The sequence below is a fragment of the Astyanax mexicanus genome, chromosome 3, assembly GCF_023375975.1.
Source record: "Astyanax mexicanus isolate ESR-SI-001 chromosome 3, AstMex3_surface, whole genome shotgun sequence".
NCBI lineage: Eukaryota > Metazoa > Chordata > Actinopteri > Characiformes > Acestrorhamphidae > Astyanax > Astyanax mexicanus.
Genome location: NC_064410.1, coordinates 3928003 through 3941853, shown reverse-complemented (window position 1 = coordinate 3941853; position 13851 = coordinate 3928003). Strand labels below are relative to the sequence as shown.

The following is a 13851-nucleotide window of genomic DNA, read 5'->3' as shown; positions in this document are numbered from 1 at the left end:
GGCCAACTTTCATTCTATTTCTAAAATACCTCCAAAAAAGAAAACGGGCTGCAAATGGCCCGCGGGCTGTAGTTTGGACACCCCTGGCCTAGAGCCTTCAAACAAGGCATCGCCAGGAAGACTTCCACCAGTGCACACACTGGACTGGACTTCTGATGCTGCTGTCCCGACAAGGAACCAACATTCTCCACTGGCTTCAGGGCTTTTTCGGTTGTAGATTCAGCTCTTTACCAAGCCCTCTTCCAAGCCTGTGACCCACCTCTGATCACCACCACGCTCTTTGGCGGCAGGATCGGAGTTGTGGTTGGTGGAGTATTGGATCAGCAGAGGCAGGATCAGGATGAAAAGGTGAATGACCTTGAAGGGTCCTGGAAGGGTCCAACGATACGATAACCAGCAGCAAGGAAGGACAACAGGAAGCGTTGCTGATGATGTCCACTCAACTTGCCTCTTAGATTCCACTCCAGTCACAACCACACAACCAGATGATGCCTCATATTTAACCCTGGTGGCTGGAAGCTTAGGAAGAGGGACTGTGGTGAGGAGGCAGGGGAACTCTGGGCCCACCTCCACTCCACAACACACAGCACTCAGTTGTGCCTATCTGGGCTCGATTGAACTGATTAATTCCAGCCAGGTACATTTAATTAAAGGCTGCCTCAATCCACACACGCCTTAAAAGGGAGACACGCCTTAAAATTGAGCCCCAGTTGGGTGTAAATTATGTTTTTTAAGCGTCTTTTGTTGTTGGTGGAAGGTATTTGCAAATATAGGTAGACATGATTGGTGTCCATTCCCCTATTCCCAAAGGATGTGTCACAGTTTAGATACCTAATGGTATTATTAGGTATTATTAAGGGTTACTGATTGGTCCTTACCAACATATTCCCAACCCACACCTTATAACATTACATTACAACAGACATTTTATAAAACGGCTCTTATAAAACTGACACTGAAACCAAAATTCGATTTTTCATATTAATAATCCAAGGACTAAAGCTTAAAATCATTTTTTTTAATAAAAAAGGAAACTTCAGGTCCAACAAACATAATAGAACCCAGTTTTTTGAAGATTTTCAACCTTTTATTGCCATATCTGTCCCGTATCCACATAAAAAACGTCCCTCCTGGTACTTTCCACTGGCACTTTGTCCATCTCTCCAACTTTTGTTCTCATCAAATGGCCTTGATCATCATCATGACCTTCTTAAGAGAGTATGAGCCACCGTGGAACTCGGCCCAGTAGACTCCATCCTGGTAGCGGCTTCGGTAATGCCCCCCTCTGTACCACACCCCATTCAGGTTAGAGTGGGCACACATGTGGTACCACCAACCACCCTTCTGGTAATGGGCACAGTTACCTAGAAGAGAAAACACAGAGGAGAACACTGATCATCAACCTTCACTTCACATTCAATACATTTACATATTGTATATATACAGTGACTTTTGAAGCTGAATCATGCTTCAGGTTTTCTTGTTTTCTCCTGATTCATCTTCAAAAAGGTCACATTTAGCAGGTGTCACTGCACAGTAGAACAGTGCACCACCACTTCAGTGTCATTAGGTACAGGTGCATCTCAAAAATTAGAATATCATTAAAAGTTACTTTATTTCAGAAGGTAATTTCAAAATGTGATCTATTTTAAGCAATAATTGCAATGTGCCAATTCCTGCTGGAAAACGAAATCCGCACCTCCATAAAAGTTGTCAGTAGAGGGAAGCATGAAGTGCTGTAAGATTTTGAGGAAAAATAAAACTTCACTGACTTTGGACTTGATAATAAAACACAGTGGATCAACACCAGCAGATGACATGTCTCTCCAAACCATCACTGACATCAGTAAATTTTGCATTTCATTTGGAAATCAAGGGAGAGTTTTCCCAGAAAATCTTATAGGTGTTAGCTGAGCTTCATGCTTCCCTCTGCTGACAACTTTTATGAAAATGCGGATTTCATTTTCCAGCAGGATGGTGTAACCTCCAGAGAGGATCTGGGAGGGTTCTCTGGTGATATGTACTAAGACATTATAAGTAAGTAGAGACAGAACTACCTGAGTAGGCATCCTTGTCACGGTCAAGAGTGGTGAAAGCTTTGTTGCTGTGCCATGATAGAGAGTCACCAGCGTTTCCTTGGTAGTTTCCCAGCCTCAGGCGATACCAGTCACTCTCGGGCTCCACCCTGAAGCTGTCATACTCAGCAAATACCTGCCGTCCCTGCCAGTCCTCCATAACCACTCTGAGCTTATAGGTGGCCTGAGAGGTCAGCCAGTACAGGTGCTCCAGACCCAGCCAGTACTCGCCGTCCAGATTCCCAAAACCTTGCTGTGAAGAGAGGAAGACAGCAGATGATATTATAGTGTGTCCAGTCCAGAATGTCACATTGATTGTGTTTTATCAAAGTAACCAATGATGCTTAGTTACTTTGAAAAAGTAATCTGATTATTCCTTTAAATAGGAACTAAGTTACTTCATAGATTACTTGATTTTAAAAGTAAGTTACTTTAACTAAGTTATTTTATTGGTTACTTTCAGCAGCTGCTAAGTCAGTAACGCATTACTAAGCAAGTATCGCATTACCAAGTAACGTATTGCTAAGTAATGCTTTTTTAAGTAACACATTACTAAGAAAATAACGCATTACTAAGCAAGTAACGCATTACTAAGCAAGTAACGCATTACTAAGCAAGTAACGCATTACTAAGCAAGTAGCGCATTACTAAGTAACGCATTACTGAGTAACATATTGCAAAGTAACGCATTTTTAAGTAACGCATTACTAAATAACATATTGCAAAGTAACGCATTACTAAGTAACATATTGCTAAGTAACGCATTTTTAAGTAACATTACTAAGAAAATAACACATTACTAAGCAAGTATTATGTTGGTAAACAAGTAATGCGTTACTAAGTAACATATTACTAAGTAACGTACTGCTAAGTAACACTTTTTTAAGTAACATTACTAAGAAAATAACGCATTACTAAGCAAGTAATATGTTACTAAGCAAGTAACGCATTACTAAGCAAGTAATGCGTTACTAAGTAACGCATTACTAAGTTACATATTGCAAAGTAACGCATTTTTAGGTAACGCATTACTAAGTAACGTATTGCTAAGTAACGCATTTTTAAGTAACACATTACTAAGAAAATAACGCATTACTAAGCAAGTAATATGTTACTAAGCAAGTAACGCATTACTAAGCAAGTAATGCGTTACTAAGTAACGCATTACTAAGTTACATATTGCAAAGTAACGCATTTTTAGGTAACGCATTACTAAGTAACGTATTGCTAAGTAACGCATTTTTAAGTAACACATTACTAAGAAAAAAACACATTACTAAGCAAGTAATATGTTGCTAAGCAAGTAATGCGTTACTAAGTAAGGCATTACTAAGTAACATATTGCAAAGTAATGCATTTTTAAGTAACACATTACTAAGAAAATAACGCATTACCAAGCAAGTAATATGTTACTAAGCAAGTAACGCATTACTAAATAACACATTACTAAGTAATGCATTACTGACATCACTGAGAGCAACATAAACAATAGAGATGTATACATCAAACTATTAGCATGATGCTAACTACTTGCCTCAGGCATTACACAATTATCTTGAAATGTTATATGTTAAGCTATAGACAGCAGTGTCTTACACAGAGTCAGAAATCACTACAGACAGTCTGTTTTTGATAACTCAACAACCTGACGTTCAGAGGCAAGTCTGTGCAGATTTAAGCTCACAGTTTGGAGGATGCTAAATGGCTAGATATTAGCTTCCATTATGCATTAGTTACATTAGCCTTTGCCCTGTAGCTGCAGCACAGAACTAAAGAAGCAAAGTTCAGACACCAAAAATACATCATGGCTGATTAAGTACATTTGGTCTGAGGGGAAATCTGTGTAAATGTCATCTTTTCGCTGAACCATCGCATAAATGTGGCCATTGTGCTGATGAATTGCCAAACGATTGTTGAGGGGTGCAAGGGAGAGAGGACAAAGGCTGTGTGCACTTTTTCAACACTCCTCAAGGCAATACAAACTCTGCAAAAAAATCGTTAATCATAGAAATCAGTAACATTACCATTTTAAAGATGGTTCGCTATGGGATAAACTGGCTATTCAACAGAAAACATTAATCTATATATGTGTCAGGAAGCTTCAGAAACCCTTGAAACACTTTTGGTTCCTTAATTTTAAGTACTGATACAAATATAAGTGTGTTATATTGCAGAAATAATATTAAAATGCAACTTGAGTGCTATTAGCGCCCCCTTGTGGAAGCAAAAGAGTGTAAGACTGACAAGCTGACCTTGTACTGCTCCCAGTTCCTGAAGAAGTTTACCGAGCCGTCCTGTCTCCTCTGGATGACGGTCCAGCCGCCGAGAGCTCGCCCGTGCTCACACCACGCCTGCAGCAGGCGGTTGGACTGGCGTGGACGTAGCAGGTAAATGCCGCTTGTGCTTTCACCCGAGTCAAGAACATGCTGGCAGTCCTGCCATGGACCTGCAAGGAGAGACAGATTCATTATGTTGGTAGATGAATGATGTCCATACATTGACTGGATGTAGCACGGATGCTGTAGTTCAGGCCATGTTGTCAAGGTATTGTGGGAACTGTAGAGATTTAGAGTTTTTACTATGTTAGCTGTAGTCTTGTTTGTCCCCCACCCCAATTTACCTTCTCTCTATATAGGCCCAATCCTATTTCACCCTTTGGCCATACCACTTAGCCCTACGCCTCTGTTTTGCACATTAATGCTTAGGGGTAGGTATGCCTAGGGTTGTCCAGATACTTGTTGGACTGGAGGGTTAGGTTAAGGGTTGCTTAGAGCTACATTGCCCTTCAAACAGAGATTTTTCAGAGGCACACTCCAAACAGAGGTTTCATTAGAATCTATGGCAAAACGAGGCACAAGCAGACATGTATAAAGTACTAGAGACCCAGACTTGAGACTTGAAAGTCTGTAAAAGTTAAAGTACTCTATCAAAAAATGACTTGAGTAGAAGTTATAGTGTTCTTTAAGCTACATACTTAAGTAGAAATATTAAAGTATGCAACATGTTTTGTACTTAAGTATTGCAAGTAGTTAATTTTAAAAAAATCTGAAAAAGTACTGAAAGTAAAAGTACAAGTATTTAAATGTAAAAGTTTTAATTTCCAATTTTTTATATTATTTCAAATGCTTAGGCTTAATGACACAAACCCTTTCGGCTCTAGCAAAAGAACAAGAACAGCAATGTACAGGTTAGAGTACATTTACATGAAGTCTTAAATTAACTCTAACCAAATTTACCAAAACAAGAAGCTAAACAGCGAGCTCTTAGGATATTTTAACAAGTTCAGCATAAAAGTTCACTAGTTGGCCTATGACTATTGTAAGATCAACTAAAGCTGTCAAACACCAAGAGATTAGAGCACCATAAAACAACAGATCAGCAAAGAGTTTCTCCAGCACTATAGCTAAGGCTGGGTGCAGCAGCATTAGCATTAGCATTAGCCGCTAACCACAGCACTAGCTGGTGGTAAACCCCACTGGATAGTGCTAGACTGAGGAACCCTGAGTGTTCCAGTAACCCAGGGTGCTATTAGCTAGCGGTTCATCACACGTAGCTTGTTTTAACACGGTAAACAGACAGACTCAGTCCAAAATACTCGCCTCTGCGGTTAGCGCCTAATGCTAATGCTTTACTGCCCCTTTAATACCTGACTGGTGAAATTCATACTTAAGATGCACTAGATTATAAGGCACACTGAAGACTTTTGGAAAATTTAAAGGATCGTAATATCAAGGGTACGCTATTTGGCACTGTTAGAACAGTCTGTTCTAATTAAATAAATAGTATTTAGTATTGTTTAAGGTTAAAATTTTTCTCTATCTGACTTGCAGGAATCAGGGAGCCGTTGTTGATATGCGATAGACTCCTGCAACTTCCGGGAGACTTGGGACATCTGCTAAATAAGCTCAGGCCTGGCTGTTAGGCGTGGGCGATATGGCTCTAAAATAATATCACGATATTTCAGGGTATTTTTGCGATAGCGATATACTTGGCGATATAGGAAAACAGAAAAATAATTAATTAATTTCAGGAATATAGTATAATAGTATAACAGCATAATCATAATGTGGCAAAATAAATAATATAGCATAAAATAATATAATGCAGCAAAAATATTGCAGAATATTTAGTGCATGCATATAAACTGCAAACTGAAACAATTATACAATAAATAAAGCTTCATAATAATATAATAAATAGTAAATAATAATAGTAAATAATAGACTACTTTTAAGACAGAACATCTCTATTATCACGGTATAAATTTTTAATATCACGATATTTCTGTGTCACGATATATTGTATACGATATAATATTGCCCACCCCTACTGGCTGTCCATACATTAACTGCTGGAATTTCTTGTGTTTGCTAGTCGTCCTCAGCTGGCTGGCGTGTGCTGATAATGAGTGTGTACTCTAAGTGAGGGCTACTGACAGGGTGTGAGGGGAACTCTCTAATGAGTAGATGGTGTGAAGGAGCCAAGCAGATTACAAGGGATGCCTTAGGAATTCTGGCCTGTTTATCAAACCCCTGGCAGGGTCACGCACCATCCACACACAGCCCCAGCCAATCTCTCAGCCTGCGCTTATCTGTTTACTGCAGAGGAATGTCCAGCAGCGGTCTCCCACCGTCCCTGAAGAAACAGGTCTGAGTTCTAGCATCATACATCATCCTCTACATGTCCACATACACGTATACATAAAGCATACATACAGCTCTGGAAAAAATGAAGAGAACACTTCAATTTCTGAATCAGTTTGTCTGATTTTGCTATTTATAGGTTTATGTTTGAGTAAAATGTATATATTTATTTTATTCTATAAACTACGGACAACATTTCTCCCAAATTCCAAATAAAAATATTGTAATTTAGAGCATTAATTTGCAGAAAATAGTTTAGAAATCAATATTTGGTTTAATAACCCTGTTGTCCTGAATCTTGGCACGTTCTCCTCTACCAGTCTTACACACTGCTTTTGGATAACTTTATGCCTTTACTCCTGGTATAAATAAACGACCACTTAAAAATGATGAGGTTCTTTGATTTTACCAAATTGAAAAACCTCTGGAATATAATCAAGAGGAAGATGGATGATCACAAGCCATCAAACCACCAAACTGAACTGCTTGAAGTTTTGCTCCAAGAGTGGCATGAAGTTAATCAAAAGCAGTGTGTAAGACTGGTGGAGGAGGAGAACATGCCAAGATGCATGAAAACTGTGATTAAAAACCATGATTAAGCAACTAAATATTAATTGGACTCTTAAAACATTATGAACATGAACTTGCCTTCTTTGCATTATTAGAGTTAGTTTTTGCTGTATTAAGTGATGTAAAGGTAGGTTTAATTTTATTTATGCTGGATTAACTCTCTTGTTCTCTCTTTCTCTCTCTCTGTCTCTCTCTCTCACGCTCAGGCATGCTTTTGTTGAAGGTGAAGTATGAATAAAATTTTTGTCCCTCTTGCAAAAAATGAATTTATTGAATATTCATGCATATCTAAAATTGATTCATTTATTTAAATTTCAATGCCTAGCATTATTAAAAGCTATATTAAAGCTTCAGTAGAAGAAGAAAAGGTGCGATTAACCACAATTAATTACAGTTCTTTTGTGATTAATCCAATTTTTTTTTTCAATTGGCACCACTAATGTATCATTAAGTGTAAAAAAGCTGTATTTGCTGAATAAAACAGTGAAAGAAGAAGTACATATCCCATTTTCTTTATGGTTTTGTCCACTTCTGCTAACGTCTATTTTATTAGTTTCACTTCTTTTTATTAGTTTTGAAAGGAATGGTTGAAAAATGCAACTCAACCACAGCCCACTGCTGCTGTGTTGTAATAACTGTAACTGAAATTTCCCTCTGTTTCCTGCCGCCGATGCTGCGTCTGGTTGCTGTAGCTTAAAAGGGTGGGGCTGTTAAATGAGCGCCCACCATGATCTGTCTAACCTGTAATCTCACAGGGCAGTGACAGAGCAGCACCGCACAAAAGGTGGCTCTTTTTTTGTGTGCATATGTGTGTATGTGTGTGTGTGTGTGTGTGTGTGTGTGTGTGTGTGTGTATCTGTGTGTGTGTGTGTATCTGTGTGTGTGTGTGTGTGTGTGTGTGTGTGTGTGTGTGTGTGTGCCAAGTAATGACAATTACTGTGCCGTTCCAAAATTCAGCGTAGGTACCGGTGCATCTCCAAAAATACGAATATCATCAAAAAGTTACTTTATTTTAGTAATTCAGTTTAAAATGTAAAACTCATATATAATATAGATGTATTAAACACACAGAGTGATCTATTTTAAGCATTTATTTATTTTATTGTTGATGATTATGGCTCACAGCCAATAAAAAAACCAAAATCTGTATCTCAGAAAATTTGAATATTTTATAAGACTAAATGGTACTTTTGGCAGTGTGGGCAGTGTGCCAAGACCTGCTGGAAAATAAAATCTGCATCTCTATAAAACTTGTCAGTAGAGGGAAGCATGAAGTGCTGTATGATTTTCCGGGAAAACAACAACTGCACTGACTTTAGACTTGATAATAAAACACAGTGGATCAACACCAGCAGATGACATGTCTCTCCAGACCATCACTGATTGGTGGAAACTTCACACTAGACCTCGAGCAGTTTGGACTGTGTGTCTCTGCACTCTTCCTCCAGACTCTGCTCCCTTGATTTACAAATAAAATGTACAAACTAATTTACTGATGATCAGTGATGGTTTGGAGAGACATGTCTGTCATCTGCTGGTGTTGATCCACTGTGTTTTATTATCAAGTCTAAAGTCAGTGCAGTTTTGTTTTCCCACAAAATCTTACAGCACTTCAGCATTCCCTCTGCTACTGACAACTTTTTTGGAGATGCAGATTTCATTTTCCATTTTGTTATATGACTTTACCTGGGGTTTTAGTGACAGGGTAACTGATGAATGGTGCTTCTGTGGAAAGATCTGACGAGGGCGTGAAGAACTCCTGAACCTCCTGCAGTGTTTCCTCCTGGTTCTGGGTGGCACTCTGGTCTCTTTGGATGTAGCTGACCATGGGTTTAGGCTCAGGGCTGCTGGCAGACGCATTAACTGCTGATGATGCAGCATCCTGTCAGTGTCAGAATAAAGAGAATAAATAAATTATGATACAGCTCTGGAAAAAAATAAGAGACCACTTCATTTTCTGAATCAGTTTCTCTGATTTTGCTATTTATAGGTTTACGTTTGAGTAAAATGAACATTGTTGTTTTATTCTATAAACTACAGACAACATTTCTCCTAAATTTCAAACAAAAAATACTGTCATTTAGACCACTTATTTGCAGAAAATGAGAAATGAGAAATAACAAAAAAGATGCAGAGCTTTCAGACCTCAAAAAAACAAAGAAAACAAGTTCATATTTATAAAGTTTTAAGAGTTCAGAAATCAGTATTTGGTGGAATAACCCTGTTTTTTAAGTTTTCATGCATCTTGGCATCATGTTCTCCTCCACCAGTCTTACACACTGCTTTAGGATAACTTTATGCCACTCCTGGTGCAAAAATTCAAGCAGATTATCCATCTTTTTCAATTTGATGAAATTGTCTCATTTTTTTCCAGGGCTGTATATTCAGCTGCATTTATTATATGTTTGACATACCACTAAAATAATGGCCTTATAGTGCTGGTAGATGCCTCTCACCTGCTGTGCTTTGGCGATGTCGCAGAGCTGGCAGTGTTCCTCCAGGTGTGTCATTATCTGACTCTGGTTGCTCACAGTAGAGGCAAGGGCTTCGTATTTCCTCTCTAGATCTCTGTAGTTTTTGGACATCTGTAACAGCTGAACCAGGGAAAGAAAGAGTAAGGATGGTGGGTCATTCTTAGCACTGCAGTGACACTGAGTATTGATCTTGTTTTGGCATGAGTTGATTAGATACAGCAGTGCTGCTGGAGTTTTTAAACACCGTAGTGTCACTGCTAGGCAGCATTCTTTAGGCAGCATCCTATTGGCAGCTTCCTGTGACCACTGATGAATAACTAGTGGATGACCAACACGAACTGTGTAGGAAAAAATGAGCTTCTGTGTCATCAGCTAGTTTGCAGTGTCTAATAATAAAGTAGACAGTGAGTGGCCACAATGTTTAAAAAAACCTGCATACTTAAAATCTTAAAAATATTTTTCCCAAAAATGGACAGTGCGCCTTATAATCTGGTGTAGCTTATGTATGAATTTTACGAGTCAGGTATTAAGGAGCAGTAAAGTCACTCCACTGAAGCACAGCGTTGTAAGGGTGAGTTTTCAGTGAAGTTTCTCCAGCACTAAGGCTGGGTGCAACAGCATTAGCATTAGGCGCTAACCACAGCAATAGCTCTTTTGCCATTCAGAGGCAACTATATTGACTATAGTATATACATGTTAAAACAAGCTACGTGGAATAAACTGCTAGCTGATAGCACCTTGGGTTATAAAACACTCTAGCGCTATCGGGAAGCATTCACTTCCTGTTAGCGCTTTGGTTAGCGGCTAATGCTATTGCTAATGCTGCTGCACCTAGCCTTAGTGCTGGAGACTCTTTATTGAAAAAATATTGACCCTTAGACAAAATATTGTAAATCTAAGCTTACTGTAAATTAGCGGAAGTGCTTTAATCACCCAAATGAGTAGATTAACATCCAGAGCTCGTTTTACTTTGAAAGATTTTTTTTTTTTTGAAGAATTACAGTTTTGTTTACTTAGGCGCTTCCCCCAGCTTCCCTGTTAGAAGGGAAACATGGCGATACCCTTACTCACTTCAATGTAGTCATCCTTAATATTGTTGCTTAATTTGTCTTATAATCCGATGCGCCTTAAGTCCTATTTTAAGCATGGAGAAGTGTAAGAATGTGTCACAAGACATTATTTTACACTCCAGTGTGAACTCCAGACTACCTGTGAGGTTGCGTTGAGCAGCAGACCCTCCAGACGCCGCTGCTCCTTCGCCTGCTCCTGCTTGTGCAGGATCTCGTTCAGTAGCTGGGCGTACAGTTGGGTGATCCTCGCGTTCATGCTGCTGCTCTCTCTCCGCAACACTCTAACCTCGCTCGCCAGCGACCCCTCCTGCTCCAGACGCCTGTGCAGCAAATCCAGCTGCTCCTGCTGGCGGACCAGCAGGGTGCGCAGGGCGGCCGTCTCCGAGCTGTTAGCTCTCGCGCTCTCTGTGCTCACACACAGCGCCCCCTTCAGCTTCTGCTGGGGTACGATGAAGGTGTAAGAGCAGCGGCCCGCCTTCGAGTCGGAGGAGCGCGACGGGCGTTTCTGGGCACCCTCGCTTTTGGAGCTGTCAGGATGAAAGGCCCCTTCACGGCCCTCCACGCCCAACATTACCAAACCCACTAGCAGCAATAAAGTGCATGTGACCGGAGCGTCCATTTGTCTGTCCAGTGGATGCTCCTTTCACCTACTGTTGGCTCTCCTGAAAGAAAGAAAAACACACATTTTAGTCATTTGGATCCCACATTCTAGGGGTCAATATTATATTTATAATATAATTATATTTATAATTCATATACAATATAGCTTCTATTATTATGAGACTTAACATATCGATATAACACAATGATAAAAAAACTAACAGAACAGAACAGACAGATGAACAGTTAAATATTTTTGTTTCTTTGATTTTACCAAGGAAGATGGATGATCAAAAGCCATCAAAACAAGCTAAACTGCTTGATGTTTTGCACCAGGAGTAAAGGCATAAAGTTATCCAAAAGCAGTGTGTAAGACTGGTGGAGGAGAACATGCCAAGATGCATGAAAACTGTGATTAAAAACCAGGGTTATTCCACCAAATATTGATTTCTGAACTTTTAAATCTTTATGAATATGAACTTGTTTTCTTTGCATTATTTGAGGTATTCTTTGTTATTTCAGCAATTTCTCATTTTCTGCAAATAAATGCTCTAAATGACATTAATCTTATTTGGAATTTGAAAGAAATGTTGTCTGTAGTTTATAGAATAAAACAACAATGTTAATTTTACTCAAACATAAACCTATAAATAGCAAAATCAGAGAAACTGATTCAGAAACTGAAGTGCTCTCTTAATTTTTTCCAGAGCTGTACATTAAAAACACAACACGATTTTCAGACAGTAGCCCACAGGGTCTGCAGCACTGATGTTAGCCAGATGTTCAGGGTGAAGCGTGGGAGGCCTAAGCCTATTGCTGTCTTAATTAGCACGTCAACATAAACAAAACCACGGTCAACAAAACCACAGCCCGAGCCAACAGTCTCCAGGATGCCAGAGTTCAGAGTCAACACTCAGCCAAAGCCAAAGAACTAAAGAGTTCAAGTGGTTCTATAGAGATACAGACAACTCCGCAAACTCTTAAACTCTTAAACTCTTAAACTCTTAAACTCTTTGCATTTTTAGTGTCAATTTTAAATAATCAAATATAAGTGATTTTTTTTTACTAACTATTATAAATGATTCAGTAAGAGCTTTAATTCACTAAGCAATTACTCTCATTTATTCATGATCTATTATATTGTATACTATTAAGTAACTAAAAAATGGCTGAAATAACTAAAAAGATGCAGAGCTTTCAGACCTCAAATAATGCAAAGAAAACAAAAAGTTCATATTCATAAAGTTTTAAGAGTTCAGAAATCAATATTTGGTGGAATAACCCTGGTTTTTAATCACAGTTCTCCTCCACCAGTCTTACACACTGCTTTTGGATGAATGTATGCCACTCTCGGTGCAAAAATTCTCCTATTATTTTCCAGAGCTGTATGTTATTTTGAAACTACTCTCAATAATTTAGTAGCTTTGATTATGCATCAATAATAAAAGTTACAGCAACTAGACTTTAATTCCAAAATGCTATACAATATTATATAATACATATTTATAATGATCTGGTGTTTCCCAAAAGGGAAAATTGCATTTAACACATTTTGTTTAACTAAATACAATTACATTTACAAATACATACATTGTAAACTGATTTAGGAGTCAAAATCAATTTTATTATAAATTAAATAAATAAGGATTGATTTTCAAGAAATTTAATTTACTGCATTCCTTTACAACCTATGCAGACTGATTAGATTAAATTAAAACACATTGGAGAAAATATAAAATATATATAAAATATATAGCGTTTTACCTTCATTGGAGGGAAGTGAGAATAAAAGATTCCTGCTATCATCCAGGATGAAGATCACTGTATCCAGACACAGTTATGTTGAACTGGGATCCAAACTGTGCTCTAGATATGCAATTATATTATATATATACATATACATATATATATATATAGCATATATTATTAGGTCTAGCTAAAAAAAATAAATTAGTAAGATTAAAAATCAAATGTTAAAAGAGTTAAAAATATATATATATATATATATATATATATATATATATATATATATAAAATAAAATAAAAAGAACACCGAAGATTATTCCAGTAAGGAGGGTTCTTTTTTAAGGCAGCAGTAGAATCAGATCTCTGCTCTATTCTCAGAGAGACTGAGGAGTAAAGAACAGGGTGGGAGTGAGGGGCACGCTGACAGAGGGGCTTTAAAGTAGGCAGATCAGCCCCTGTCCGGGACTCTCTAAACAAAGACAGCAGAGTAATTACAAAGCAGCCTAATAACACCTCCTCCCTCTCCTCAGCTCCCCGACAGCCTGACCTCCACCCCGTCTCTCTCCACCTTCTCCATTAACATCAGTTTACTGTAAACTGTACTGTAAACCCACAATTCCTTTAATCTCAAAGTCTGTTGTATGTAAAACTGTATATTTCCAAACATTGCTCC

The 13851-nt window shown here is 38.4% G+C and overlaps 1 protein-coding gene across 1 annotated transcript; it reads right to left on the bottom strand.

Annotated features, from left to right (window-relative positions):
* Nucleotides 1–1003: 1003 nt before the first annotated feature.
* Nucleotides 1004–13384, bottom strand: angptl6 (angiopoietin-like 6). Its single transcript, XM_022668110.2, has 7 exons — nucleotides 13197–13384; nucleotides 10972–11494; nucleotides 9745–9882; nucleotides 8975–9170; nucleotides 4328–4521; nucleotides 2058–2328; nucleotides 1004–1364 (listed from the first exon to the last, which is right to left on the bottom strand). The coding sequence occupies exons 2-7, from the start codon at nucleotides 11449–11451 to the stop codon at nucleotides 1180–1182; spliced, it is 1464 nt and encodes a 487-aa protein (XP_022523831.2). The 5' UTR covers nucleotides 11452–11494; nucleotides 13197–13384; the 3' UTR covers nucleotides 1004–1179.
* Nucleotides 13385–13851: the final 467 nt, after the last annotated feature.